We start from the raw sequence: 27,678 nt of genomic DNA on the forward strand, positions 1-27,678 counted from the left end.
GGCTGTCCAATCCGGACGGTCCAGGGGCGTGGCGCGGGCTATTTAAACTGCCCGCGGCCGAGGACATGTTCCTTTTCTCCCTGCTCGGTCAGTTCCAATGCCTAAGCCAATACCACTCACATTCTGTAACCAATAAAGTTGCGGCCTTTTTTGCCCATTAACCTAAAATACTGTTTCGTGTGTCTTTATTCCACTTCCTGGAGGGTTTGGGACCTTGCCACGCAACTTACCGTATTTCCTTGGCTCAGGGGTTGCATAACTCCATACCCTCCATATATTGCGATTATCTTCCTGATTCTCTTTCTTGTTGCATATTTATTAGTCCCAACAGGAAGAGCTCTGGTTTCAGTTGAATATTAACCTTCAAAATCTTCTGTATCAATGTATGTATTTTTATCCATTTTTTTTAGCTTTTTCTACAGATCCACCTTCATGTTCTTGACATTTCCAACATACTGTACACTTGGAACATTTTTATACATTCTAAATAACTTCTCAGGAGTTAGATAACAACAGTATGTCATTTTGTAAAAAAAAAATCTCTTTTAAATCATAACACAATATGTATTTTAACCCTTTAGTCCACATATGCTCCCACTGTTCGATCTATATATTATAACCCATTTTTTGTCAATTTAGTAATGCATTCTTTACCTCGTTCCTCTTCCATTTCAAATTTCTGATTTGTTTGCAGGGAGATTAAATGACATTGCATTAATCAAATGATATCCTACAATTCCCCGTGCAATCCCAATCACTTACCTTATCACAAAGGGTGGAATTTTAATAAAAACTCTAAGCAGTCACACAGCAACACCAAATCAGCTGTAATTGTACAACCTGAATTTGCTGGTATGTGATTGAATCTCAAGCCAAAAACATCAACAGTCTGGAAGCACTCTAAGTGCACAAGAGCTAGAACAGGGTCTCATGCGTACACCCAAATTTAAGACTGAGGTCACTACCTCATTGCGTATTTAAGTCCAGGTAGGTATAGTCAGGTAACAGGATTACTTGCACCTTGGTGTATCCATCCTTAACTGAACACAATGGATTCCCAAATCCTTCATCTACTCATGATAAAGATTAGAATATAGGTACTATACCATTAAACATTTGCAGTTCATATGAGTTTAGGAAACAGTACAAAATAAATTTGTACTTTGCCTCTGAAAAGAATCATGAGATTGTTAAAGAGGTTGGTTGATTGCTTTGGAGCCTTTGTATCCTGCTGTTCAGCCAAAAAAGACTCCTAGAGCACATTACATGCACTCAACTAAAACAAGACAGTCCTTTGCCCAAGGCTAGCAGTCTAAAAGCCTAACACAGAAGTGAAAAGGATCAAGGGAGAAAACAAACTCAGGTGCTAATTCTTATATAAAGTATAATACTTCTGATGACTAGAAAGCACAGAAACAGCTCGGGGGCAGACAGGAGGTGTCTGATGGAGCTGTGCTTTCTGCAAAGCTGGTAGAATGAACCCTGCTTCCCATCAGTCCCACTGAGGCCGCCTATTCATGCAATGACAGGAACACTCATTTATCAGGCATCTCTTAATATAATGAGCACACATGTTACACTAATTTTTGCAACTGTAATTGGAATTAGATTGGTTGCATTGCATTCCTAATTAGATAATTTGAGTATGGTCTGCATCAAGTGAGAAACAGGAATGAGATGATCCGATTAGCATTGCGTAATGAACCATGGTTGGAGTTTGTGTTTGGAGGTGATGTGGGTCAAGCCCTTTTGGAGTATGGCACTCAAAGACCAGTGAGAAGGGAATGTGAAGGCAGCATGGAACGACAGTTTAGGGGTGGGGATTTTCTAAGTGGACAATCAAATTGTGTGAAGGAGTACTTCCTTTTTATCTGTCTCAAATATCCCAACATTTAGCTGCATTGGATCTCCACGAGTTCCAGTGTTATGAGGGAGAAAAAGTTTTCTCTGTGTGAACGCAGCCTCCAGCAGGGGAATGTTGTTGTTGTTGTTGTTGTTGTTGTTGTTATGGAATAGGATATCCCTATTTTCATCAGAGAACTGTTGGAGGGTATGCAGTTGGTCCCCTGCAAGATAAGGGAGTCAAAGGTGTACTAAAGGAAGATAAGGAGACAGCAGAGGGGAAGGTTGTTGGTTTTTGTTGGTTTTTTTGTATCTGTCTTCCCAAAGGAAGCTATAAGGCACATCCGTGTGCCTGAACTAACATTTTCAGGAGGAGAGTCTGAGGAACTGAGGCAGATAATGGTAACAAGCAGTGGTGTAATATGGGCGGCCAGCACCCAGGACAAGGCAAGTATTGTGCCCCATAAACTATTAAGTGATTACAGTATTGCGGGGGGGGGGGGGTTGAGAGAGAGAAGAAGTAGGGAGAGGAAAAGAGAGTGTAATAGAGTCTCAGTTTGGCAGAGGGGGAAGGCCAGGGCAGCGGAAGTATGCCATGCCAAAGGGCTGCTTGCTGTTGAGGGACATCATCATGGCCAGCAGGATGGGGGGCAGCCAGGCGTCAGTGGGAAACACAACACAAAGAGGCAGGAAAAGGCACACAGAGAAACTGCAGCCTCAGCTGCTGCCACCAGCTTTTCAGATTGTTATATGCACAAAGATGGAAGGACTTATTATTGCCTACAATGGAAGGATGATTATTGAAATTAATGCATTTTGCTAAGATGGCAAAGCTGACATGTTTAATCAGAGAAAAATCATTGACAACATTTATTGATTAGAAACCCCTTATTGGACTTTCTGCACAAAAAGGAAAATGAGCTTTTAATATCTGGGTTTGAAGACTGAAAAAAGGTTGGTTTATAGAAAGTAGAAGAGTTGCATGTTAGTATGGAGTAAGAGTTTTGCATAAGTTTTTTAAGCTGATAGACGGAGATTTGAAGTCTTTCCTTTTTCCTTTCTTTCTTTCTTTTAGATTTTATATTAAAAATGCTTGATATTTGATGTCGACATGCATATTTTTTTCTTTGTTTTTTTAAAGCTATTTTTTAGTAAAGCTTGTAAAACAAACAAATCAGAGATAATGCTCAAAATATAGCTGACATCATCTAACCACCTTGCAGGATTAATCAGGATGAATGCTCAACAAACTGGTCATTTGCAAGTAGTGATGGATGACTATGCCACATCCAGTTTTCCCAGTTTCTCGTTTTCCTGTTTTAAGTTCAGCTTTTTACATTTCCATAATTCTATAAACTTTATAATGTCACCTCTTCCTCTCTTCCTCTGTCCCTTTTGAACAGACCCTGAATGTCTTGTATGCCCCAGAATGTTTCCCAGTGCATAACAAATGCAAACGCTTCCTCCTGATATCATTGTCTCATCAAACAATCAAATATTATTTTAAATGAATTAAATGCATGTAAATTCTGTGAAGTGTTTCCTGTAAAGGGATTAGTTGTTCTTGTAAATGAATTGAAACCCCAGTGTTGTTGTTTTTTGCATTACAATAGCACTAATGTGATATGATGACTGAAAAGATGCCGGTTTTATTAGGCAGAATAATTTTTTGTCTCCCGAAACTTTTCCTAATTTCCTCTTCTTGAACAGGATTGTTCTGTTTGGTAGCAAATCATACCATTTCCACTCTTTGTTTCTTCAGAGTGTGTTGCACCACCACCAAAGACAAGAGTTCAGTACAGGACAAACTGTCACAATGCCAATGAATAAATATGAAATGGTTTAGATGAGACTTCTTTGCTCTGCATCTCTTTTGATATGCAGCCAGCGATAGATCTTCCATAAAACGAAGCACCTGTGTTCAATATATTGGTTCTGTACTCCACTTGTCCCTGTTTAAGTGAATGCTATGCTGTCCAAAAATGACAAAGAAGATTTTAGAAATGTTACACCCACCACACAATGGGCACACTGAAGTCTCCATTTTCTTTTAGGAGAGGATAAATGATTTTGATGGGCAGAGACTTCAACAGTATATGTGCCTGGGTTTTTGTTTTTGAGATGCATTCTGGGGCAATCAAAATAGCTGCCACAATGAAAAATGCCTTTGCCATTCTCCTACTATCAGCAGTTACTAGAGCAGAGCTTTCCAAACTTTTCATGTTGGTGACACACGTTTTAGATATGCATCATTTCATGACACAGTAATTCAGTTTTACTAGCAAACCAAAGGCTAAACCAGGGGTCAGCAAACTTTTTCAGCCGGGGGCCGGTCCACTGTCCCTCAGACCTTGTGGGAGGCTGGACTATATTTTGAAAAAAGAAGAACGAATTCCTGTGCCCCACAAATAACCCGGAGATGCATTTTAAATAAAAGGACACATTCTACTCATGTAAAAACACACTGATTTCCAGACCATCCGCGGGCCGGATTGAGAAGGTGACTAAGCCGGATTCAGCCCCTGGGCCTTAGTTTGCCTACCCATGGGTTAAACAAACCCCTTTCCAGCCCCGGGAGGAGAGTGCGGAGCATTCATGTGACTCACCTACACACTGCAGCCGACACACTAATGTGGCGACACACAGTTTGTAAAGCCCTGGAGGACTAAATGTTAACTACTGTTTTGGCCAATGGCATTTACCTTGATGGGGGCTATTCTGTCCCCCATGCTAACTTATATCTGTATGAAGCCATTGGGAGCTGTCATCTGGAGATTTGAAGCACAATGTCATAAGTATACTGATGACACACTCTGCATTTCATCTGAACCAGTCTCTGAAGGCAGTATTGAGATGGATGGGGGCCTTGGCATAACCAAGGGGTGCATAATCAAGTAAATAAATAAAATTTCTTAACTAATAGACCAATTGCATCATAGATAGCTCGGTTCTCCCTCTCCCCGCCCAACATAAATCCTGGTATGCCCATGGATGGAGGCCAGGTCCAGGCTGGGACGTTTTGTCACCTGCGGCAGAACTGAAAGTGCAATCTTCTGGCACCATGGCCTTCCCCCTCTGCAGCCACAACAGGCAGTCATTGCAGTCACCTGTCACCACCGCCTCCATGTCCACAATGTACAGGCACACCAGCACACCATCCCATCCCCTCTCCCCATAACTCTCCTCTTCACAGCGCAAGTGTCCTGCCATTGGTGATGCTCTGGGCTGGTCAACGTATTGTTGTTACACCAACACACTGCAGACAAGGAGGAGGTGGCAGCAGATCTGGTCTCCAAGGAGTATGCCATGGCAGCCACCTACCACTGCCACCTCTTCCACAGCTGCTGCCACCCTGGTGGGCTCCATGGAGGCTAAATCTGCCACCTCTGTCTGGATCCTGCCCCTTGAGGCAGCTGTCTCACCTTGCCTCAGGCTGGCACTGACCTTTATATAGGGCAGCCTCTCTGACTAACTCAGATACTGGGTCCCTTCTCCTGAGCCTCACAAGGCAACTACTAATAACACACTGGGAATTCATATTCAGGATTCAGGCCTCAGTTTTTCTCTAGTCTTTTCCTCACACCTTTCCTTGGCAACTAATTTCCCCTTCATCTCCTCAGCTGTCTCTCTCTGACAGTTAACTCCCAACTGCCGAAAATCTCTGGCAGACTGCTGTCACCCAGACCAATAAAAATGAATTTACCTGATCCAAGCCCAGCTAATACACACACACACACACACACACACACACACACACACACACACACACACACACACAGCTACAGCTAAAGAGGCTTGCAACGTGGTAACATTATAAGGCCCTGAACTTTGAGAACACATATTTTTTCCATCAAAACACAAATAGACACACATATAACATTTCTCCACACCAATGTAATACTCAAAGCTGAACCATTGAAATTAATGGACATGGTTAACTTAGGTCCACTGTTTTTGCTATGCCTACCTTGAGGAGAGCTTAGTTGGAGACAACCCTATATTTCTGCAGAGTTCTCTAAAACAAGAATCTACTGAACAGAGGAATGATAAGCCCCTGATGTGAAATAAGGAGACTGAGGTGGACTTCAGCACCATGCAAAGGTTTTTGTTTTTTTCATCCCATCAGTGCAAGGATTGCTGCTTGCCTGAGGGAACCATCTTCCCTCCCCCACAATGCACTGTTCTGCTGCAATAGATGTATGTAGGTATGATCATGAACTGGCACAGAATTTCAGTGAAGAGTTATAGATAATAGCACTTTTATTTCTTATTATGCAGAGATCCAGGAATTACAAAGGCACACTTTCTTTTGCTGTGTTACATGTTCATAATTCTATATAGCCGGGCCCTCCCAGCTATGCCCGATAATTTTCATGCTACCTGTTTCCCACCTTTCTGTTACCAACCCATGACATCACATTCCCCACATTTTAGTCATAGTGAGAGCTGTATATTCTCTAGGCTTGGTTATTTCTCTGCCCATCTGTTCCTCTGCATGGTTTCCTCAGGGCCACGTGTCTTCCCTCATGGATTATTTCAGCAGCAGGAACCAGAACTTCCGTGATGCATGTCACACCAGCTCCCCATAGCATTCCTCACCCTTGCAGTCTGCACATGGAAAAGTGTCTGGGATGATGTGAACCTCTGAGGTGAAAACGTACTTCTTTTTCTCAGATTCCAGGAAAGTCACCTACAAACAACATTGCAGTTCTGCTCAGTACCTTACAAAGAGTGGAAAAGAGGCTGCATTGGGAGCATATAGCACAGAAATTTCTAAAATATAATTGTTACGTCTTACTGCATATTTTAAAAGTAGTGCCCTATGGCAAAATACTTAATGACTGTGCAAAAGCAGCTTTGGATCACTTGGTTTCAGTTAATATACTAGGTTGGCAGGGGCTGGGACAGAGCAACGGGAACTCACTCCATTGTGGGGATTCGAACCGCCGGCCTTCTGATCAGCAAGCTCAAGAGGCTCAGTGGTTTAGACCACAACACCACAGCTTTCACCTACAGCAGTTAGAAGTTGCTTCATCATTCCTGGAAGGCATAGGGCCCCTCCAGGACGGATCTTTATGGTGGTCATGTAAGATCAAAAGTAGAAACAAACAAAAAAGACTGGTTTTTGGTGAGTGTATTTTACAACATGTCATGAATGCAACAAAAGTGTGTTATTGGTGGATTTACACCAGACTGGCCACACATCGTTCTGCTTCATTAGTTGTTCTGCAATATTTCCCCAGTGGAATTATTGCCATCATGTCCTATGTGCAACAAAAACAGGGCAAAACCTAAACAGGGACATTTGTGACATAAAACTTTAGAGGTCTCAGTAGGATGTTACAGGACATGAACCAACTGGAAACAAAGCCATATGTTCCACCTCAAAACTTTCCTAGGTGCGAACAGTATTGAAAGTGAGATTGCCTATAACTGACCCAATACCATTACGAGTACATCTCATGAATGCTCAATAACAAGCACACCTGGAGAGGCACACCAGAAGTGAAGTAATATAAGTGGTTACTAATATTTGCCCAATCATGTGATGTAGGTCAGTATCATTTTCGCCATCTTATAAGAAATGTGTGCAGAGGGGCAGTGAAGGAAGAAGCACCATTCCATAATTACACCATCCTGAGTTAATACCAGGGCTGGGATATGGAATAGCAATACAGTGGTACCTCGGGTTAAGTACTTAATTTGTTCCGGAGGTCTGTTCTTAACCTGAAACTGTTCTTAACCTGAAGCACCACTTTAGCTAATGGGGCCTCCCGCTGCTGCTGCGCCGCCGGAGCATGATTTCTGTTCTCATCCTGAAGGTACTATTTCTGGGTTAGCGGAGTTTGTAACCTGAAGCATATGTAAGCCGAGGTACCACTGTACCCAGCTCATAGCTCCTCCTGTTAATCACTCCACTTTAGGAGCACTTCATCTAAGCCAGGGGTCAGCAAACTAAGGTCCGCGGGCCGGATCTGGCCCAATTGCCTTCAGGATCCGGCCTGCGGATTGTCCGTGGATCGGCATGGGGATTCTGTTCATTTGGGCTGCGCCATTTCCCCCTTACACCAGTCCATTCCCCTGCCCTCTCCCTCACACACAGCGCCATGGCGCCTCCTCCCTCCCTCCTCCTGGCTTCTCCCCACCCTGCCTAGAGGAGGAAGGGGGCTGGGCTGAGCTGGCTGAGCACCATTTTAAGCAGCCCCGCTTCAGAGCCAGCCATTTTGTACCGCTCATCTTGCTGCCACCACCGCTGCTGCCGCCCTGGTGCTCCTGTGAGCCAGAGAGTGGAGCAGACAAGCTCCCTTTGCCTACCCACGAGAAGCAGCAACAGCGGCAGCGGCGGTGGCAGCCCCTGGGAAGGTAAGCACAGCGGCTGGGGGCTGGGGAGGAGGACTACTTGCCCCCTCGCCTCTTTTTCCAGCCCCTCCCTCCCCTCGGTGCTGCTTCTCCTGCCCGCCACAAGGTCTGAGGGACAATGGACCAGCCCACAGCTAAAATTTTTTTGCCAACCCCTGATCTAAGCCATAACCTGTCCCAAGCACACTTCATGAAAATCCCACAAATACTGGTTTTTATTTCTGGGTGGCAATGAGGACATAGTACTGGAATGGGGTGGATGCTTATGAGCCATTGTGTGACCTGAGAAAGGTAGACCAACAATGTCTGGCCTGCTTTACTGTTTGTCCCAGTACTCATATCATTATATGACACTCCTAAAAGAACATGCTATTTCCAGGAAGACTGATCAGGGTAAATCCTCATCAGTCCTGATGCTTGGTGAATCCTTATGCATGTATATAGGGATGTGTGTGTTACCTCAATAAAGAAGGCTCTCCATCCTATATCTGGCTTTGTCATTTCTGCCTTATAGACACCCGTTTTCTGCAAAGAGATAAAACAGAAGAAGGCACTGAGACCTAGCATGGTGTCTTGTATAATATTGAGCTTCACGAAGTCTCAAATGTTAATTAACATGAATGTGGGGAAGAGTGAGGTGAGGTTTCATAGGGAAGAGGGGAACAACCAGTGCTTTTTTCTAAAAAAATGTTTAGGGGTACTCTCATTTTCCTACTCATATTGAAATACTGCCCCTCAATGAGGCCAAACTTAGATTCACAAAATGTTTGGGGGTATGCATCCCCCCAGAAAAAAAGCACTAGGAACAACTATGGCTCAAAGTGGGGCAGGATGGGAGAGGATGACATCCCACTTCTTTCCAGGTGACCCTAAACCACACCACTTATTTCCAATGGATGTAAACCTATCCCATTTTGTTACACAGATCAGGTTCTCACACCAGCATTACAGAAAGTCACTATCCGCACAATGCTGTGCCCGAGGGGGCACCTTGGGCCCAGGGGGAAATGTGGCCACCCAGTCTGCTCTATCCTGCCTTTGGGATTCTCAACAAGCCCCACACTCTCCCAACCACATCCCTCACCAGCTGTGCTTTCCTCCCTCCTGGAATGTTTTGGTCTGGCTAGAACGTGTCTTTGAACTCTGATGCTGTTTGTTTGTTTGCTTGCTTGGATGGATGGAGGATAGAGAAGGCTGTGTGAGTGTGAAGAAACTAGGCTACTGCACAATGGTAGAATTCACCTTGATTGTGCAGAAGGGAATGCGGTCCTCTGTCTGAAAGAGATTCCCCATCCCTATTATACATGTATACTCATCAGCCCCACTTTGTTAGCATGCCTTTTTCTCTGGCATAGATGTTTTTATGACTGCAGCATAAATACAACATTCTTCTGCTCACACATGCCTGGGCAATGCTAGATGGAAATAGGCTCTGCTGGGCTTTGAAATAAAACCATCCTGTGGACTCCCCCATGGGAAAGACAATGTTCCAGGCAACTCAGACAGTGAAGGAATCCCATTCCATTTATTGGTTTGATGGCTTCCTTATTCAATTTATGTCCCACCCTTCCTCCTGAAGGAGCTCAGGGACTTTACAGGATGGGCCTTCTGTCCACATGCTTGCTGTTGCACATTAGGTTCTGGTCATCCAAAGTAGACACGCCAGCAGTGGGCTTTCCTTGCCTTGTTCTCATCACTCTTCGCATCACAAATGGAAAGCAACAGGTGTCTGTGACACACACCACACAGAAATCCTAAATGAATGTGCTGTGCAAAGTACCACATTGTGGAAATCTGCAAACATCAAGCAAGTTCAACGTCTCTTCCCAACTTTAAGGGCAGGCATCTGTTTCCCAAGAACTGCTTTTGTGCCTGTCTGTGTCTTTGGAACCCCTTGACATCCTCAGCTTTGTGAAGAAACTCTAAAGAAACTCTAAATCTAAAATCCTCTTACCACTTTCTCAACCTTGCATGGAAACCAAGATACACGATGACCCCGAAATCGCCTGAAGTCTCGCCTAAGAATGAGAAGGGAAAGAGGAGGTACAGGATGAGCACAGAATAAGCTGCTTTTTGGAGAAAAGTACCGTCAACAATACAATATGTCTTAATTCACATCGCAACACAAGGACTCATATTTATGGAAATTGAAGATAATATTTACAAGATTACCCACCCATTATGATTGGTCTCTAATGCTGTCAACCTGATCCAAAATGTCCAAGAGCATCCTTAATAACCTACTCAGTGGTCCCTTTTGAATCTTTGATAGTAGGTTTTAACACATACAAAAGACACTGGCGGACTTTGAACTTTCAGATTTCAGTGGAATCCTGTGCAGTGCCAAAACTTGGGTTCTCCTTGCCTCACAGCTTCTGTTCTATGTGATTGTTGCAGTACCCAGTGTGGGTGAACCACTCGTGTTCCCTTAAATAAAACTCTGCAAAGGATTTCTGGGGGGTAAATGAAGAGTACAGGGATCTATCTGCACTGTACATTTAAAGCAGCATCATGCCGCTTTATACACTAATGCCTGCAAGAAACCTGGGAAGCACAGTTTGTTAAGAGACCCCCAGTGCCCTCCCAGAGCTAGAATTTTCAAAGAGGTTTAACAATTGATCTCTTTTCCAAGGAACTCTGGGAATTGTGACTCCCAGCACCCTTAACAAACTACAATCCCCAGGATTGTGTGGCTGTGCTGTGTGTGGAGCCACTACTGTACTGTTTAATTGGTATGATACTGATTTAAATGTACAGTGCAGGTGAGACCTAAAAGTTTGCAGAGCTGCTCACTGCTGACTGATAGAAGCCCAGTGGCTTGCTTGCTTCCTTTCAGGAAAATTTAGTAAGCTTTAAGAAAGAGAAGACCTCAGGGGCTTTTTTGAATGTTGACTTTGTATGTTATTCTATATACTAATGAATTACCATATATAAAATTTTGCTGAAAGAATCCTACCTTTTAGAGTCCAGAGTGTTAGCAAAGAAACATTTAGTTGCTGAAGGTTCCTGATCTGTACAGAGATGGATAATGCCTTTGGAATTTGTCTAGAAAGAGAGAGAATATCACAGAAAAAATTGTCTCCCTCCAGCATACAACTAAAAATGCAATGTCAGTGTCAGGAGTAGCTGCAGCTGCACATGAAGCATTTGCAAATTGAGGGGGAAAATTACTCAAAAACATCACATGAAAGCACCAATAGATATCAGTACAATTCACAACTGACAAAAAAAGGGCTGCATTGAACCACTATGTCTGTGCTGAATCACTATAGCTAAATTTAATATTTTAAGGAGTTGATACACTTTTAAAAACTAGAATGATTAACATCTCTTTCTTTTTATCTGTATGACGGTTCAATATTTGGAGAAAGTTTGGGTCGGGGGATAATGATTAATGCATCACTTACTACAATTGAGAGCCAGTATCACATAGAATCATAGAGTTGGAATAGACCACAAGGGCCATCGAGTCCAACCCCCTGCCAAGCAGGAAACACCATCAGAGCACTCCTGACATATGGTTGTCAAGCCTCTGCTTAAAGACCTCCAAAGAAGGAGACTCCACCACACTCCTTGGCAGCAAATTCCACTGTCGAACAGCTCTTACTGTCAGGAAGTTCTTCCTAATGTTTAGGTGGAATCTTCTTTCTTGTAGTTTGGATCCATTGCTCCGTGTCCGCTTCTCTGGAGCAGCAGAAAACAACCTTTCTCCCTCCTCTGTATGACATCCTTTTATATATTTGAACATGGCTATCATATCACCCCTTAACCTCCTCTTCTCCAGGCTAAACATGCCCAGCTCCCTTAGCCGTTCCTCATAAGGCATCGTTTCCAGACCTTTGACCATTTTGGTTGCCCTCCTCTGGACACGTTCCAGTTTGTCAGTGTCCTTCTTGAACTGTGGTGCCCAGAACTGGACACAGTACTCCAGGTGAGGTCTGACCAGAGCAGAATACAGTGGCACTATTACTTCCCTTGATCTAGATGCTATACTCCTATTGATGCAGCCCAGAATTATTCTATACATAGTGGCCAGGTTGCTGGACTTAAATCAGGGAGACACACTTCCAAACCCCTGCCCTGCTTAAGGAGTGAGATTTAGGCTGGCCACTTAAATTGCGTATCATCTGTGCCTCCCAAAAGGAGCACACAGATCTCCATCACATTTACGCACACTAATCTATACATATAGGGTAAAAATTAGAAATATTACTACATTTTAAATAGAAATACAATACGGTGGTGGGGAAGATTGTGATTAAGTGACCCGCTCAGCCTGCTGTCCAGGTGTTAAGTGTCAGCTGGTGATTCAAGGTCCCCAACTCTCTCTTCTTGGGGTTCTTCATTATCTTTAAACTGCACTTGAACCACGCAGCTCTTCAAATAGAGGACTCCAGCAAACAGCATTTTCTAGTCATCCAGAAGTAGGACTGCCTACTCTAAAGTAGGGCACAGGGACCCCCTAGTGATCTTGAACCATTCTCTCTCTCTCCACTTCCTCCCCCCTTTTTCTTGTGGGGAGATCTGCGCTCAGATTTCTCATACTATATTTTTAAGATAAATGCAGCAGTTTAGAAGAATATATTTGTGTTAATGGCTGTAGGGCTAGCACTTTCCCTTAACACCATTTCCACAATGAAAATCTCCTCCTCCAAAACTGGTTCTTCAAGAGGAAACAGTCAGATGTGGGGCACAGAAGCTAATGTGATTTCCACTCATGAAAACAGCCTGGTGAGAAATGATTTAGCAGCTGCCTCCCCAGATCATCACATCACCTATCCAAATCTATCCATAGTTGCATTTACGTACCTTTTCTCAGCAGCAACAGTGACAACAAACAAAAGAAAAAGAAGAAAAGGCGATCCTATCACAGTTCTCACTTTGCCCACCCCAATGTATCCCACAAGGCTGTTGTAAGGATAAATACTAGAAGATCTACACACCTCTCAGTCTCTCTGAAGGAAGATGAAAGCCACAACCAATAGTATATTTATACTACTGAAGTAAACTGGTCTAGCAGTCTTTTGCTCTTCTATAGGACTCGAGTACACAACCAACTTTCTGAGCCTGTTCAGGACACTTTCTCTGTGACTGAAAAAGGAACTGAATCCTATATTCTGATACAGTAAATACAGAGAACACCCAAGATCTTAGGAGGCCAATGAGAAATGTGGCAATATTTTGATGTTTACTAGAACACTCAAGGCTAACCAAGGGTGCCCTCAGAGAATGACCAAATGCTATAATCAAAGAATTGTAGAATTAGGTCATAAGGGCAATGTAGTCCAACCCTCTGCAATGCAGGACTCTTTTGCCCAATGAGAGGCTTGAACCCACAACCCATAGATTAAGAGTCTTGTGCTCTATCAACTGAGTTATGCGAGCTATTGTTGCCATCATTTACTGGTAGGGTGCCATCTGTCCTGTATAATACAGGATCGTCCCATATTTCAATGTAAAATGTTACGTCCTGTATTTGTCCTGTATTTCAGGTCTTCTCTCTCTCTCTCTCTCTCTCTCTCCCTCTCCCTCTCCCTCTCCCCCAAATTAGGGATCCAAATGTATGTGTTTGAAAGTGTGTGTGAAATGTCATTTAAGCACTGAGTAGCCAAGCACAGACAAATTTACAAATTCGTATTTATGTGTGCGCACGCACACATTTGACAAATTCCAGAGGGGCCATCCTGTTAGGCTGCAGCAGATTGTAATGGATTGCTTTGAAATCAATTCAGCTCCAGTTTTTTTAAAAAAAATTCACCCACAACTGCCCTGTCCTGCATTTTGCCCAAATAAATTGGCAACCCTATTTACTGGTAAAAGACAACATTAACCAAGGCCGGTTTGCCTATCATCATAACAACCTTCCTGTTTTCAATATTTGTGATAACTTTTTAGGAATCTTGAGTTCGACTCCATCTCCTTAGTACTGTAAAGGAGACTCGATCTGTTAGAGACAACATGCACCCATTACTTGGGGTGAATTAGAAAACATGCTTCTTGACATCATCAGCAACACCAGTTTTCCTCACCTCCACCCTTTCCCAAGAAATTTGAGGCATGTTCAAATTCTGCATGGTGCTGAGATAAATGGCTCTACACGTCTCCAAGATAGATGCTTTATCCCCAGGGCGCGATGCCACAAAGTGTGTGGTGTTTGGGAGGAACCTGCAGGCAACAAGAGATAATTTTTGCAAAAATAGCTTCCTTGTAATAGAGAAAGATATAGCAACAACATGTTTCTTCTAACCACAGAAATTTGACTTTCCACAGTTTTTCCTCTTTAGAAAGAATGCACACATATATAGAAATATACAAGTAAAAAACATTGCATCATCGTTCAAAGCCTATGTGAATTGTGCAGCAAAGATCAGCAGTCTTGTTCATTGGTACTATCATTCAGACTACACTGGGGGTTCGCTCAACACTACGGGATCTGTGCATTCTCAGTTCAAATTACAGTATTGTCTCTCATTTGGGTCTCAAGCCATCTAGTCACTGTCTTTAACCAGAAGGATTATTTCATTGCCTCGAAAAGGATATTTTTTTGCAGCATGAACTCACCGGATATATTTCTCTCCTGCTAGTTGATCAAAGAAATAGTGAGAGTCATCCGGCAGGTTTATTCCATCTCCTGTTCCACAGATAAGGCACTTGGGCTTATTTTGATATCGCTCATTATATTCTGAGGATTGAAAAATTAAATGTTACTGTATTGGTCAACACATGCAGTTCTCAAGTTGCTACTACTTATTTCCATCATCAAAGGCTGATAAGATTGGACAGGAGCAATGGAAAACAAGAGACATTCATTGGGCAGGTGGGAAGAAAAATATAATTGAAAAATATGTAAAACAGCCTTATTGTGGCCAACTAGCACCATGGATCAAAGTCTAGATAGCAAATGTTGGTGATGCAATGTTGAAAAGGGAGTCTTTCTATAGCATATATGCTGTTTGGGTCTTTGAAAGAAGTTTGATAGTAGGTTCTCCAGGGCATCAAGAAATCAATATGAGATGCCTCAGGATGCCTTATTGATTTATTAGGATAATTTATATCCCACCTTCATCTTCAACAGGAAGGCCTGGCCCAAAATAATTTTTGCACAAGATGGAGGACAGGATGGCACACCCTTATTGTTCCTGGTGAAGAAGCTCTCATATGTTTTAGAAGGAAAACCCTCAAACAAACCGTAATTTTAAAAACTTACTTCCTGTAACCCAAATATCTAGTACTAGATCCCAATATAACTTCCCTGCCCCTTTGATTTGAAGGATCATGGCCTTGTGGGATTCTCTTAAAACTTTCCACAAAGTAGCCACCTGCCATATTTTATCTTAGGTTTAATTTAGGGTTGCCATATTTCAAAAAGTGAAAATCAGGCATAAAAGTCGTTGAGATTTTTTAGCAAAATCACAAAAAAAAAATGTTTTTGAGCTATTTTTAAGTGCCACCACAATTCCCCAGGGCTGCCCTTTCCCACCAATTCAACCCTTTGTTCTGCTATTCTGCTACCATTTCATTTGTCAGAGAAATCTGAGGTGGTAAGAATTACTCACGAAATGGATCAACATATGAAGTTAATTCCTTAAACCGTGGAGAGTCCAACTGCCGAGTTAGGTTCAGCTGATAGAAGACTTTCAATGACCTTCCCCAGCCACAGTATGCTCGGTATTGATGATGCCTGTTCTGTGGCAGAGTAGAAGAAAAGAATTCTAAGTGCTCATCAAATAAGAACATTCCATTCTACATTAGTAGAATGTCCCTATTTTCTGAGATGTAGGGATGATCGCGAGGTCCAGAGGGAGGAGACTCCCCACCCGCAGGCAGCTTCAGTCTGCCTGCACGTGTGACCTTGGGGTGCGGGGCACAGATCCCCCTCACAGATAAAGCCACAGCTGTCTGAACATTGTGCCCACTGTCTAACCCTTTGGGGTCTCAGTAGTCTGCGGTGCCCTGTCTGTAACCTTTGTCTTTGAGACCTTTTGTCTCCTTCGTCATACACTGTGCAAGGGGAAAATGAAGTGGTGGAAACAGTTGCCAAAATAGCTTTGTACCATCCCACGATCTCGGGACTGGAAGATGTGTAAAGCCCAAAATGTATCTGCCTGGGTTTGCATATTCGTGTCAATAAAAGGAGGCTCCACAGGGCTGGCCGGCAGCTTGCATGCAGCTCACCTGTGCGCAGCTCACCTGCATTATTAACTGCTGCCTCATGTCCATCACTTCACCGAGAAATGATGGAGGGTAATATATGACACTGTCATATATTAAGAACCTGAAGTCCTACAGTATGGAGGAGAGTCAAATGCTAAAACCATAATATTTATTCAGCTCTTTAGCAGGGCTAAGCTCAGAGGCATAGCTAGGGTCCCTTGGAGCTATATTGGTGCCCCCAATTTTTTAGAAGCAGGTGAGCTTGCCTGGATAGGAGGAATTTGCATCCTCAGGGCTGGACAGGGCAGCTGCACTGCTCTGTGCCTGGAAGCCACTTCAAGGACCTCTTCCTGGTCTCTCCTATAGCAATAGCAGCAGCAGCAGCCTTTTTCTCCTGGAGATCCTGGTGGATTCCTTCTGCGGGCATGGCAGGTGTTGGAGTGCTGAGTGGTGGGGAGTACTCCAAGTGTCATGGGAAGACTCAAACATCCAACATGTGATTTTAGCGCCCCACCCCTTGGGCAGTAGTCAGTTTTGCCAACCCCTAGGTACACTTCTGGCTAAGCTGATGGACACAAAACAGGACATGCCAATAAGTTAGGGTCAACAGTCAGTGCCTATGGCTCTCATGGGGGGGGGGGTTGTTGCTGTTGCTATTTACTTGTATTGTGTTTGTAAGAAAAACACTGGGGCCTAATTTGAATAGTAGAGTGCTTGGTATCTGGTGGGCGGGGCTTGTGTGTTTTGCTCTGGAATCAGCCCCTCCCTTCGGTGTGTGTGTTCCGTTATGTTCCGTTAAGAATGCTGGTTAAGAGGAACCAAATGTTACATGGAATGTCTATACTATAGCACCACTTCATGAAATCACCCAGTTCACCCTCCATAATTGCCAGGATTGTGGGAAAAGAAATATGCTTGCAAAGCTTTGTTCCTCCCCAAACCTAGAAGCCAACAGTTAATGAACCAGTATTTGGGACCAGGATATTTGAAGGACCATTTTCCCTCCACAAATTTGCCTCTCCTCCCTTACAATCATTAGAGGGATTCCTCACTGTCCCTTGCCTTCAAAAGCGTGGCTGATTAGGACACAGGACAGGGTCTTTGCAGCTGTGGTGCTGATGCTGTGGAGTGCCTTTCCTCAGAAGTTTCACTGGCTCTCACACTTGTGGCCTTCCTGCAAATGGCCAACATATTCTTATTTGTCCAGAGTACTATGAAGGAACTATGAAGAAGACTCAAGACCAAGTACACACAGCTAGTACCCCATCCTTTGAACAGATACTCACCTTAATGAAATTCAAAAGATCATAGACAATTGGAATAAATGACACAACTCTCTTGTCCACAGCTGCTGTCAGCCAGGTGGCCCAGCCACGCTACAACAAAGAGATAAAGCATAAAGATGCAGAGATATGCAGTTCCCACTGGAGAGCCCAAACATGGCATATACAGGTGAAATGGGGATGAGCATGCATAGGGTTAATTCTGGTGTATCGAAAATCCAATACAGCACAGACCTGCAGTTCATATCTACCTTGGAAATACCAGTCAATGTGAACTTTGTGATCTTCACTGTTCCACCAGATTCTTTCAGCAGGAAATCTGTTATTGTGTCCATGCCTCGCACAGCTGCCTGCACACAACAGAAGAGGATTGTAGTCTCTGGAGTTGATCCCTGAATACGCTTATCTCAAACAGGAGATTTGGCAACCAAGATTCATCTTCCTAATATCATTACTAACAAAATCTATCTTCATAAATTGAAACCACTGTGATAGTTTCAAATTTCCTTTCTAAGGCTGCAATCCTAGATATGCTTACCTGGGAGTAAGTCCATTGAACTCCATGTATCTTACTTCTGTGCAAACATATATAGGAATGCGTTACAATTCATCTCATCTTGTATTTTGTTCTTGTTCCAGAATATCTTAATGGGAAACAATATTTGTCCATACAGACCGTGTACCAGGAATAGAAAACAACTAATTTACCTGCTCCAAAAAGTAGGTGAAAACCTCAAGGAGATATCCTTAATCCAAATACATTCAAATGCCACCAGCCCCCAGCCCCAGCCTTCTCTTCCATGGACCCATTCCTCTGCTGCCATGCCCCTGCCTTCATGCCATGTCCCCTATATGCAACTGCCACCTTTCCCACAGGCGTACCTCTCCACAGGTGTGGGCACACACATACTACCACTACTGCAGGGTGCAGTACGTTGGAGGTGGCAGCATGTGGTGTACTCTTTGCACCTCACCTGTTTCTAGGTTCTGTGATTTGCAAGCTTATAGGTGTGTGTGTGTGTGTGTGTGTGTGTGTGTGTGTGTGTGTGTGTATACGTATATAAGGGGTATGTGGTTTGCAAAACTTACAGTAGTTCTGCCAGCTTTAAGGGGTTTCTGGAAAGAACAAAGAACATTTTTCCAGAATGATAGCAGCATGTGCAGAAAGCCAGAGTTACCTTGACCATTGGAAACTGAATTAGCCCGTGAGGTTGCTCACTCTCGCCATTCATGAATTTCCACCACGTACAATAAACCGCAGCATTTTCAGTGCTGTTCTTGCACATTTGCAAAGGGATTGTCTGGAAGCAAAATAAAAGAAAGATGAATGGGTTTTTGGTTGAAGCATCCCATCTGGACCCCTAGAACAGCCTGACAGGTCAGCCTTAGTTCACAGAGAGGGGCACCAGGTGAAAAAGGAAGGGAATTAGCTATCACTCCAGCAAGGCAAGGCATCTGTTTAGGTTAGTTGATGGATGGGTTGTTCTGCTTAACGGAGCAGGGATCAGTATGCCAAATATATTGCCAAACCTATCCAACAGAAATCCTCTCCCCTCTCTCCGCTGCAAATACCAACAAAATCCTGCATGTCTTTCATTTACACACACATTTGGGCTAAACTGCCTACAGTAACCATGATTGCAAATTGTTGAGCCACCAAACACAACATTTAAGAAAAGGTATGCGGCGCTCATCTCGCTTTCAGGCAGAGGGAGCAGGCATTTATCCACAGACAGTTTTCCGGGTCATGTGGCCAGCATGACTAAACTGTTTCTGGTGCAACAGAACACCATGATGGAAACCAGAGCACATGGAAATGCCGTTTACCTTCCAGCCACAGCGGTCCCTATTTATCTACTTGCATTGGCGTGTTTTCGAACTGCTAGGTTGGCAGAAGATGGGACAGAGCCCCACCAACAGATTTGAACCGCTGACCTTCTGATAAGCAAGTCCAAGAGGCTCAGTGGTTTAGACCACAGCGCCACCCGCGTCCCTACAACATTTAAGAACAGAAGTCCTGGTAAGGCAGGCCAGGATTGTTCAACTCATAGAGATAAAGAGGCACAGTTGCCCCATGTACAACCCACTGGGAATGCAGTAGGAGTCCATGGATCCAGTATGTATCTGGGGAACAGGCTCCTGCTGCTCTCACCTTCACCTTCTCTAAGGAGATGAGCACCTCATGACTTGGCTCCCACATTTTAATTCTAGTATTTTGAACCACTTCTACGAAAGAGATGGTTAATTCTTCACGATTATGAAATGTAATTTGCTTATGAAGAAAGGTTATCAGACACTCTGCAGATTTCTGCTAGATTTTGCTTTGAGAAAGTAAACACTTCCCTCATTAGAGTGAAATTGGGGGAAGAGAATCTGTAATGGAAGTTTCCAGTGAGAAACTGTGACAGCCACACCTGTTTCCCCAGTTCCACCCACCCAACTGACTCCTGACTCCTACACGAGTTTGAAAATGATTGTGGGAAGTTCCCAGCATGGCTAAGATTACCTTGTAGGTGATTGGCTGGTTTGGAATCTGCCCCAAAAGAGCTGCACAGCTTCGGAGACAAAACAAAATATTAGTCAACAGGAGTAAACATCATTTGTGATCAACAGGCAATGAGGTCAAAGAGACCAGAGTCAATAGCTCTGGGCAGCTTTGGAGCAATCATAAGATTTACTAAAATCAAGGAAGAGACAGAGAATTCAAGAAATAGTACCTTTCTTCTTACTTATTGGGGGGGCTGAGAGGAAGATGAACTAAGATGTCACTGTGGCGCATAGAGAACCTGGCCTTCTGACCATTTTTGTTTCTGGCTGCTTTATTAGTGAGAACTCAGTACGGTATTTCCTCCTCCAATAACATTCACAGGTTGCAAATATACAACACCTCTAGTACATGTGGGATAACGAACATATTTAAGTCTAATTAATGAATGAAAGGGTTAATACCATAGAGCAATCTCCCTGTCAGGCTTAGCTATGCTCACTTCACCTTGGGAGGAAGTAGGTATTCAAGGCTACCTCAGAAACTCAGCATGTGAAGAGGTTTGAGCTGGTTGCTCAAGCTCAGACAACACAGCTCTCATCAGCCACTCTTGAGTTCTTATACCCAGTGCTTTTTTTCTGGGGGGACGCAGGGGAATGCATACCCCTAAACATTTTGGCCTCATTGAGGGGCAGTATTTCAATATGAGCAGGAAAATGAGAGCATCCCTAAACTTTTTAAACACTTGTTTTACGTCTGGATTTGCAGGACACTGCAAAGCACCTCAGGAGCTGCCCATGCCCATACAAATCCTGCTTTGCTTCAGATAAGCCCCAAATCATTCTGAGGCATTCCACCTCAGCTCAAGCGTTGTCCAAAAATGATGTGCAACCCTAATTCTAACCCTCATTCCCCACCAGGAAAAGTATTTTCTACACAACCTCCCTCCATCAAGACTGTCTACCTCACTGTTCTCCATTCTTGTAGGGCTGCTAATTCCCTTAACAGTCTTAACAGAGCAGAGCTGGTGAAATATTCATTGCTCAGAGATCCAGCCAATTACTTACGACCCAGTGGATTTTGCTAGATTGATGAGCTCATCAACACTCAAATCTGTGGAAGTATTAGATGCATCATTTCCGCCTTTCCCAATCATCAGCAAACATGAGTCCTTCAGTTTTTGTTCCTTTGACACAGCAATGATCAGCTCATGCCACCAAATTGGGTTAGTCAATTCAGACTCTGAAAAGAGATAAACAGAATCTATTCATCTGGGAATGAGGCCTCCACTTTCCCCTTGAAATACATTTTCCACTCAGGAGGCATAATGAATATTTATCTAGTAGTAGAAAATTAACAAAGTAGAAAGAGAGTGTAAGAAAGAATTGGCACAAAGAAGTTAAAGGAAGGACACTGGACTCTCCTTGACACAGATCAAATCACTTAGGGCAGTGATGGAGAACTTGTAGCTCTCCAGATGCTGTTGAACTCCAGCTCCCACAAGCCCAAACCAGCCACTGGTCAGGGTTGATGAGAATTCAGCAACATCTGCTGGGCCACAGGTTCCCCAACCCTGAATTAATCCAACATCTTCCCATTCCAGGTGCTGTTAACTTCTGTCAGCACCAGGGGGTGGGGGCAGAAATTAAATTCTGGTGCCATTTAAGGGCAAAACTTTGAAATGCATTCTTTCTGAAACATTATGAGAACCAAAACACAGCGATCCTTTGAAATTTGCATGCATCCAAATGTTGCAGTACAATTATCCAATCAACCAATGTTTACAGAAAATGGATTTATTAGGGGAATGAGTGCATAGCAATTATTGCATCAATGAAAATAACATACAAAAATGTATTATATTGAGTGAAATTGCTTGGGAGAAATTGGCACTACAATACTGAACAATTTTCATGAGGAATTTCTTTTTTAAAATATCACAGATAGCTGCAGAAATGTGGAAAGCTTAATTTAAGATTGGAGAAAAGAGAAGCCGAAAGAACTGAAATGGACATATCCATTCCTAATCACCACCTCTCACCCTCCAAGTTGAAATCCACACACACACAAAAACCATTTTCTTTGTGAAGAATTGTAGTAAGGGTATTTTTTACAAATTCATTCACCACTCACAGGGCACCCTGTCTGCAATAAAAAATTGGTATTTCTCTTGTTTATAGCATCATTCTATCCTACTTGCCACTAAGGTAAAGGTACCCCTGCCCGTACGGGCCAGTCTTGACAGACTCTGGGGTTGTGCGCCCATCTCACTCAAGAGGCCGGGGGCCAGCGCTGTCCGCAGACACTTCCGGGTCACGTGGCCAGCGTGACAAGCTGCATCTGGCGAGCCAGCGCAGCACACGGAACGCCGTTTACCTTCCCGCTGGTAAGCGGTCCCTATTTATCTACTTGCACCTGGGGGTGCTTTCGAACTGCTAGGTTGGCAGGCGCTGGAACCGAGCAACGGGAGCGCACTCCGCCGCAGGGATTCGAACCGCCGACCTTTCGATTGGCAAGCCCTAGGTGCTGAGGCTTTTACCCACAGCGCCACCCACTATGATGAGCAAAAAAAGGTGAGAGAGTTTTTTAAGCAGGGATGGGGGAATCTGTCAGCTTTGGTATCCCTGGCTCTCATTTTTTAAAATGTCCAGTTCAGTTGTCCACATTTCCACAGCAGTGTGTGTGTGTGTGTGTGTGTGTGTGTGTGTGTGTGTGTAGTTGGGATACTTCCGGGGAGACGGGGGCATCAGGCAGGCCCCTAGGTGGCTCCAGCCACTGGCCGGCAGCCGGACGATCACCGGTCTCCCTTAGAACAGCATTAAACAGCGACACAAGCCTCAGATACCTTTAGAGACTTGGCACGCTCTATCAGCAGAGTGAATAAATCTTCTCAAAACGGAAGTGGCGGACAGAGATATGTGTAACCATTATTTACAGGCGATTACTCAGCATAGTTCAGGAACAAAGGAAAAACATGTCTGCTTCCCTTCATGTCCAGCAAACAGCCTTATAGCAAAAACAATATACAAACGGAAGTTCCCAGCAAGCCTGTGCTGGAAGTAAACAGGCATGTGACACACAAAAGTCATGCCTGTTCCTTTTAAGGTGGAACAGAACTATATCCTAACATATATATCCCCATGCATTTTAATGTACATTTGACCTAACATGGAAATTTTTGTACGCAATTTTGCCTAATCTACACATTTTTGCAAAACAATGTCTCCTAATGAAATGCATTCTTGTGTGTGATCTTGACTACAATGTATTCTTTTTTTTTCATATTACTTGGCTGAATAATGGCATTGGAGAAATGTGAATTTCAAAGGATGGCTACGATTCAGTTTTCATATGGCTTTGGGAATTGCAAATTAGGTAGGCTGATCTCCAAGTGCGAACTGAATCTAATTTCCCACCCATCCATGGTCATAAGTCATCTGGGAAGTGAGTTGTCCCTGCAGGATCACTTTAAAAGGGGGGGGGGATGCACCCCTCCACACCTGTCCTGAGCAGAAAGTTAATGCAAACAAATGGTAGTCCCATTGGCTGAGTTAGGTTCAAAGAAGAGCCTGTATCTGCATTAGACCTGGGAAGTATTTCAATATATCGTTCCAAACTGGTTTTGAAGTCCACATCATGTTAATGGTTTCATAATATGTTACCTGGCAACATATCATGAATCATGATATGTGTTGTGTGTGCATGCTATGCAAACTTCATAATTTTGGGGAAATCATGTAGCCAGCCTTCTTAGTGACAGATCCTGAAGCTGAGGCTCCAATACTTTGGCCACCTCATGAGAAGAGAAGACTCCCTGGAAAAGACCCTGGTGTTGGGAAAGATGGAGGGCACAAGGAGAAGGGGACGACAGAGGACAAGATGGTTGGACAGTGTTCTCGAAGCTACCAGCATGAGTCTGACCAAACTGAGGGAGGCAGTGGAAGACAGGAGTGCCTGGCGTGCTCTGGTCCATGGGGTCATAAAGAGTCGGACACGACTAAATGACTAAACAACAACAGCAGCCTTCTTAGTGCTTCTGCTGCCTCCTGCAGCGGCAGCGGATGACTCACAAGAGCAGGTGGAGCAGCCAACAAAAATCACTTCACCATGTGCTTCTTTTGATTCTGCAGCGAGCCCGGGCTGAGCTCTGTTGCTTCCTGCCAGTGCGGTGAATCGCAAGTGCAGGTGACGAAAACAGCAAGCCAGCAGAAACTTATCAGATGCCACAAGGTGCTTCTTGCTTAAGTAGGTTAGTAGCCATCCTGCCAGGCTGGTAGGTGTGGTGTACGGAAATGGTGGTCTGAGCTGGCTCCAGGCTTCTTGCTGGGAACCCCTTTCCCCATTCCTTACTCCCATGAAAACAGTGGGGTTGTTTTCTTCAAAGAACCACAAACAAAAAACCTTTCCCTGATTTTTGTTTTGTTTTATTTTTAACACATTTTTATTAAAGATTTATTGTTTAAGCCTCTTTACTCTCTTTCCCCTTCTGCATGTGTGTGACACATTTGTCTTCCCTTCCTGGTGTTCCTTTACTGCCTGTCCGAGGCTGGCTCTGGGCTTCTTGTTGAGAAAGAGCCCTTTCCCCCGTGTAAAGTAAGGCGTTGCTGGTTCACCTTAAATAGCTTCTCTCATATAAAAAAGGGGGGTTGGTTTAATTTAAAGGATGCTACCTTTGCGCTTCCTTGCCTTCCCTTCCTCCCTTTGATAAAAAGGGAGAGATTGGTGGGATGGGGGCTTTTTGGGGAGGGCTGTCTGTGTTGCAATAGAGGGAAATGGAGGAGGGAGATTTAACAGTGGCTGCCTTATATGCTGAAATGGGAGACTGGGTAGTTGTTGTGAGGTGAGAATGATGGGGAAGGTGATTCTTGGTAACTGAATTCAATGGGGCTTACTCCCAGGAAAGTAGAAGTGTAGTTGAACTGAGTGCATAGAATTGCAGTATTGCACTTGGCCCTCTGAGAGGGGAAGCAGATGTGACTTGACACTAGGAAATTGCTTAAACTCCTCTTTAATTAATTGAAAATAGATTAAATTGTTAACCACATTCAAGTTTAATTAAAAATTTTACTAAATCATCTATTTTCTTAAATTTTAAATTTGCCCCTAAAACTGCATAAGAACATTGATATATTATCCAGAAATCTTTAATGGTTTAGTTGAAGCATGCTATCATTGAGTTAATTTTCATACGCATCACATTTAGAAAAATATTTTTTGTTCAATATTTTCCCAGTTTATTTGTATTCACTATGAATCATCACTGTACTTTGGATTGTCCTGAACACCACCATTTGGTAGCTGTGCCCCAAACCAAAACTTCTCTTTGGGTGCATTTTGGCTTCCCTGCTGATGAAAATGACTGTGTGGTGATTGATAATATCATCATTTATTAGTTTTGGACTCCTAGTAGCAGTTGCCAGGACATTACCCTGTTGGCCTCCACATCGTTCCAGCCTTATTTCAGACATTGTGATATATTGGTGATATATTGTGTTGTTGAAACCCTGATATTGCCCAGCCCTGTTGATGGGGGAACAGTTGGGGTGGGGTGTCACCTTCACAGCAAGGACCTTCATACCCCCTAGATTCCTTGGTGGGTAAATGGCATTCCGCCCCATCACCACCTCTGCTAGTTCTTCTGGGTATTCAGAATCTCCTTCACACCCATTCAAGTTTTCCATCGACTTACATTGGGAGAAAGATAAGGCTGCGTCCACCATGTTGCTGAGTGGAGGAAGAATCCTCCCATAAATGGCCCCTTGGGGTAACACTGAGTATGTTACTTCCCCCCGCTGTTTCTAGGGATCCAGCCTTTCTCATCTGTGCAAACTAATGTAAGGATCACTCTGTCTATAGAGACAGCTGCAAAGAGGCATGTGCACGTAGCCATTGTAGGAGTGCAAATATCCAGAGTGTGGGGTCAGGTGGGATTACTATGAGGAATTATAAAATATGCATCAAGCCATTGTGTCCACGATGAATGCATTGTGTTGACTGGGTTTAATTCATTGACAATAATTTCTGAATCCCACAACCCTGTTCATCTCTGGCCATTTTCACTACTGCCCATTTCTCTTTCTTGACAAGTCACGTATGCAGCCCAGTTGCTTCCAGTTGCTTCGCCAGGCAGGCATCCTGGACCATCAAAGATAGTGGGCAAGCTTCTTTGATGTAGCTTTTCTGATATGTTAATCTCAGGATGTTGATTTTAGGGCCTGAAAATAGTTTCACAGGAAGGTGATAAAGATGCCTATCTCCTTGCCATCCTTCCATCCTCTCCTGTTTACTCCTGTTTATGATCTCCGGAGTTTCTCTAGTCCTCTTTTATTTACTCTCAGATTATATATGCATGCTCAGAGTAGTCTTTGTAGTTAAAAGAATTTCTTTTGATCTGACTTTGTTCCCACGTGGGGTTTGTTGAAATGCCCAGAAGAAATCTGATTGGTTCTTACGAACACTCTGTAAAAAGCTCTTTTGTGAATAAAACGACCTGGGCCGGAGGGTGGACAGAGATTATTATACGCACCCTTACCAGAGTCTTGCTGGTTCAAGCCTCTGTGTGTCTTCTTATTAATCAGAGTTCAATCCTTCCTTTGCTTTGGGGACGCCTCAAGCCATCACCAAAATTACATCCCTTCCCCTGTCAAACATTCCTCACATTTTTCTCAAATACACATGAAGAAACAACGCCTTTCCCAACTATATATGGTAACTTTTCAGTTCTTGAGAGTAAAAAGGAGGATGAAACATACAATACTGTTTATGCATTTTCTGTTTGGACCCATGGCCTTGCTTTTTTTGCTCCATAACTGATTCAGTTTCCCCCAGAAGGTAGGAAGAAGCAGTGGTTTGGATCCCTTTCATAACTAGCCACGGCAGACCACAGGACTAGTGCTTACTGCCCCTCATGTTTCTTCGCTTCCCACAGAGGGAATCACACCCACCCAGCAGCCTCCTCAACGGCCTAGCCTCCCTCCCTCCCACCCCTGCACCCCCTCAAAGGAAAAGAGCAGTGAGGAGATTGATTCTACTCTCACCATTCAGCCACTTCAGGGAGGTCATGTTGAGCGTATAGACAGTGGCACCCCACTTCTCCTCCTTCTTCATCAGGGTGTATCTATAGTGAGGGTCATACTGCTTCACGTAGACATCCAGGGCCTTCTGCTCCACCATCCGTCCAGAGGGCAGGCAGGCAGCCAAGAGAAGGAGCGCAGCATACATAGTCAAGCAGGTACCTTGGCCTTGAAAGAGGCGTGTGACTGTGTCCAAGTGTCAGGAGTTGTCCTGCTTCAGATCACAGTTGCTACCAGCGGGTGGAAAAACCCTGCTTTCCTCTAGAGCAGTTCTCTCCATAAACATTGTCAGATGTTTCCTCCTTATTTATAATGATCCCTTATCAGGGAGGGTCCTGGTTAAGATGGGTGAGGTAGCATTTAAGCAGACTGATTCAAATCATGCAGAGGAGGAAGTGTGCTAGTTACTGTACTCTTCACTGGCCTCTTGCCGCAAAGCACCCTCCAACTCATCAATTCAGGTTGGAGCCGTTGGCTGCTC

The 27,678-nt window shown here is 43.8% G+C and overlaps 1 protein-coding gene across 1 annotated transcript; it reads right to left on the reverse strand.

The window, feature by feature from the left end:
• Nucleotides 1-6,084: 6,084 nt before the first annotated feature.
• On the reverse strand, nucleotides 6,085-27,418 carry LOC114592835 (autocrine proliferation repressor protein A-like). The gene is made up of 13 exons (XM_028721105.2): nucleotides 27,162-27,418; nucleotides 21,192-21,366; nucleotides 20,146-20,194; nucleotides 18,818-18,940; nucleotides 17,891-17,989; nucleotides 17,643-17,732; nucleotides 15,759-15,888; nucleotides 14,764-14,884; nucleotides 14,232-14,367; nucleotides 11,159-11,247; nucleotides 10,157-10,220; nucleotides 8,662-8,727; nucleotides 6,085-6,532 (listed from the first exon to the last, which is right to left on the reverse strand). The coding sequence occupies exons 1-13, from the start codon at nucleotides 27,343-27,345 to the stop codon at nucleotides 6,413-6,415; spliced, it is 1,446 nt and encodes a 481-aa protein (XP_028576938.2). The 5' UTR covers nucleotides 27,346-27,418; the 3' UTR covers nucleotides 6,085-6,412.
• Nucleotides 27,419-27,678: the final 260 nt, after the last annotated feature.

The sequence above is a fragment of the Podarcis muralis genome, chromosome 2, assembly GCF_964188315.1.
Source record: "Podarcis muralis chromosome 2, rPodMur119.hap1.1, whole genome shotgun sequence".
In the NCBI taxonomy this organism is placed as follows: Eukaryota; Metazoa; Chordata; class Lepidosauria; order Squamata; family Lacertidae; genus Podarcis; species Podarcis muralis.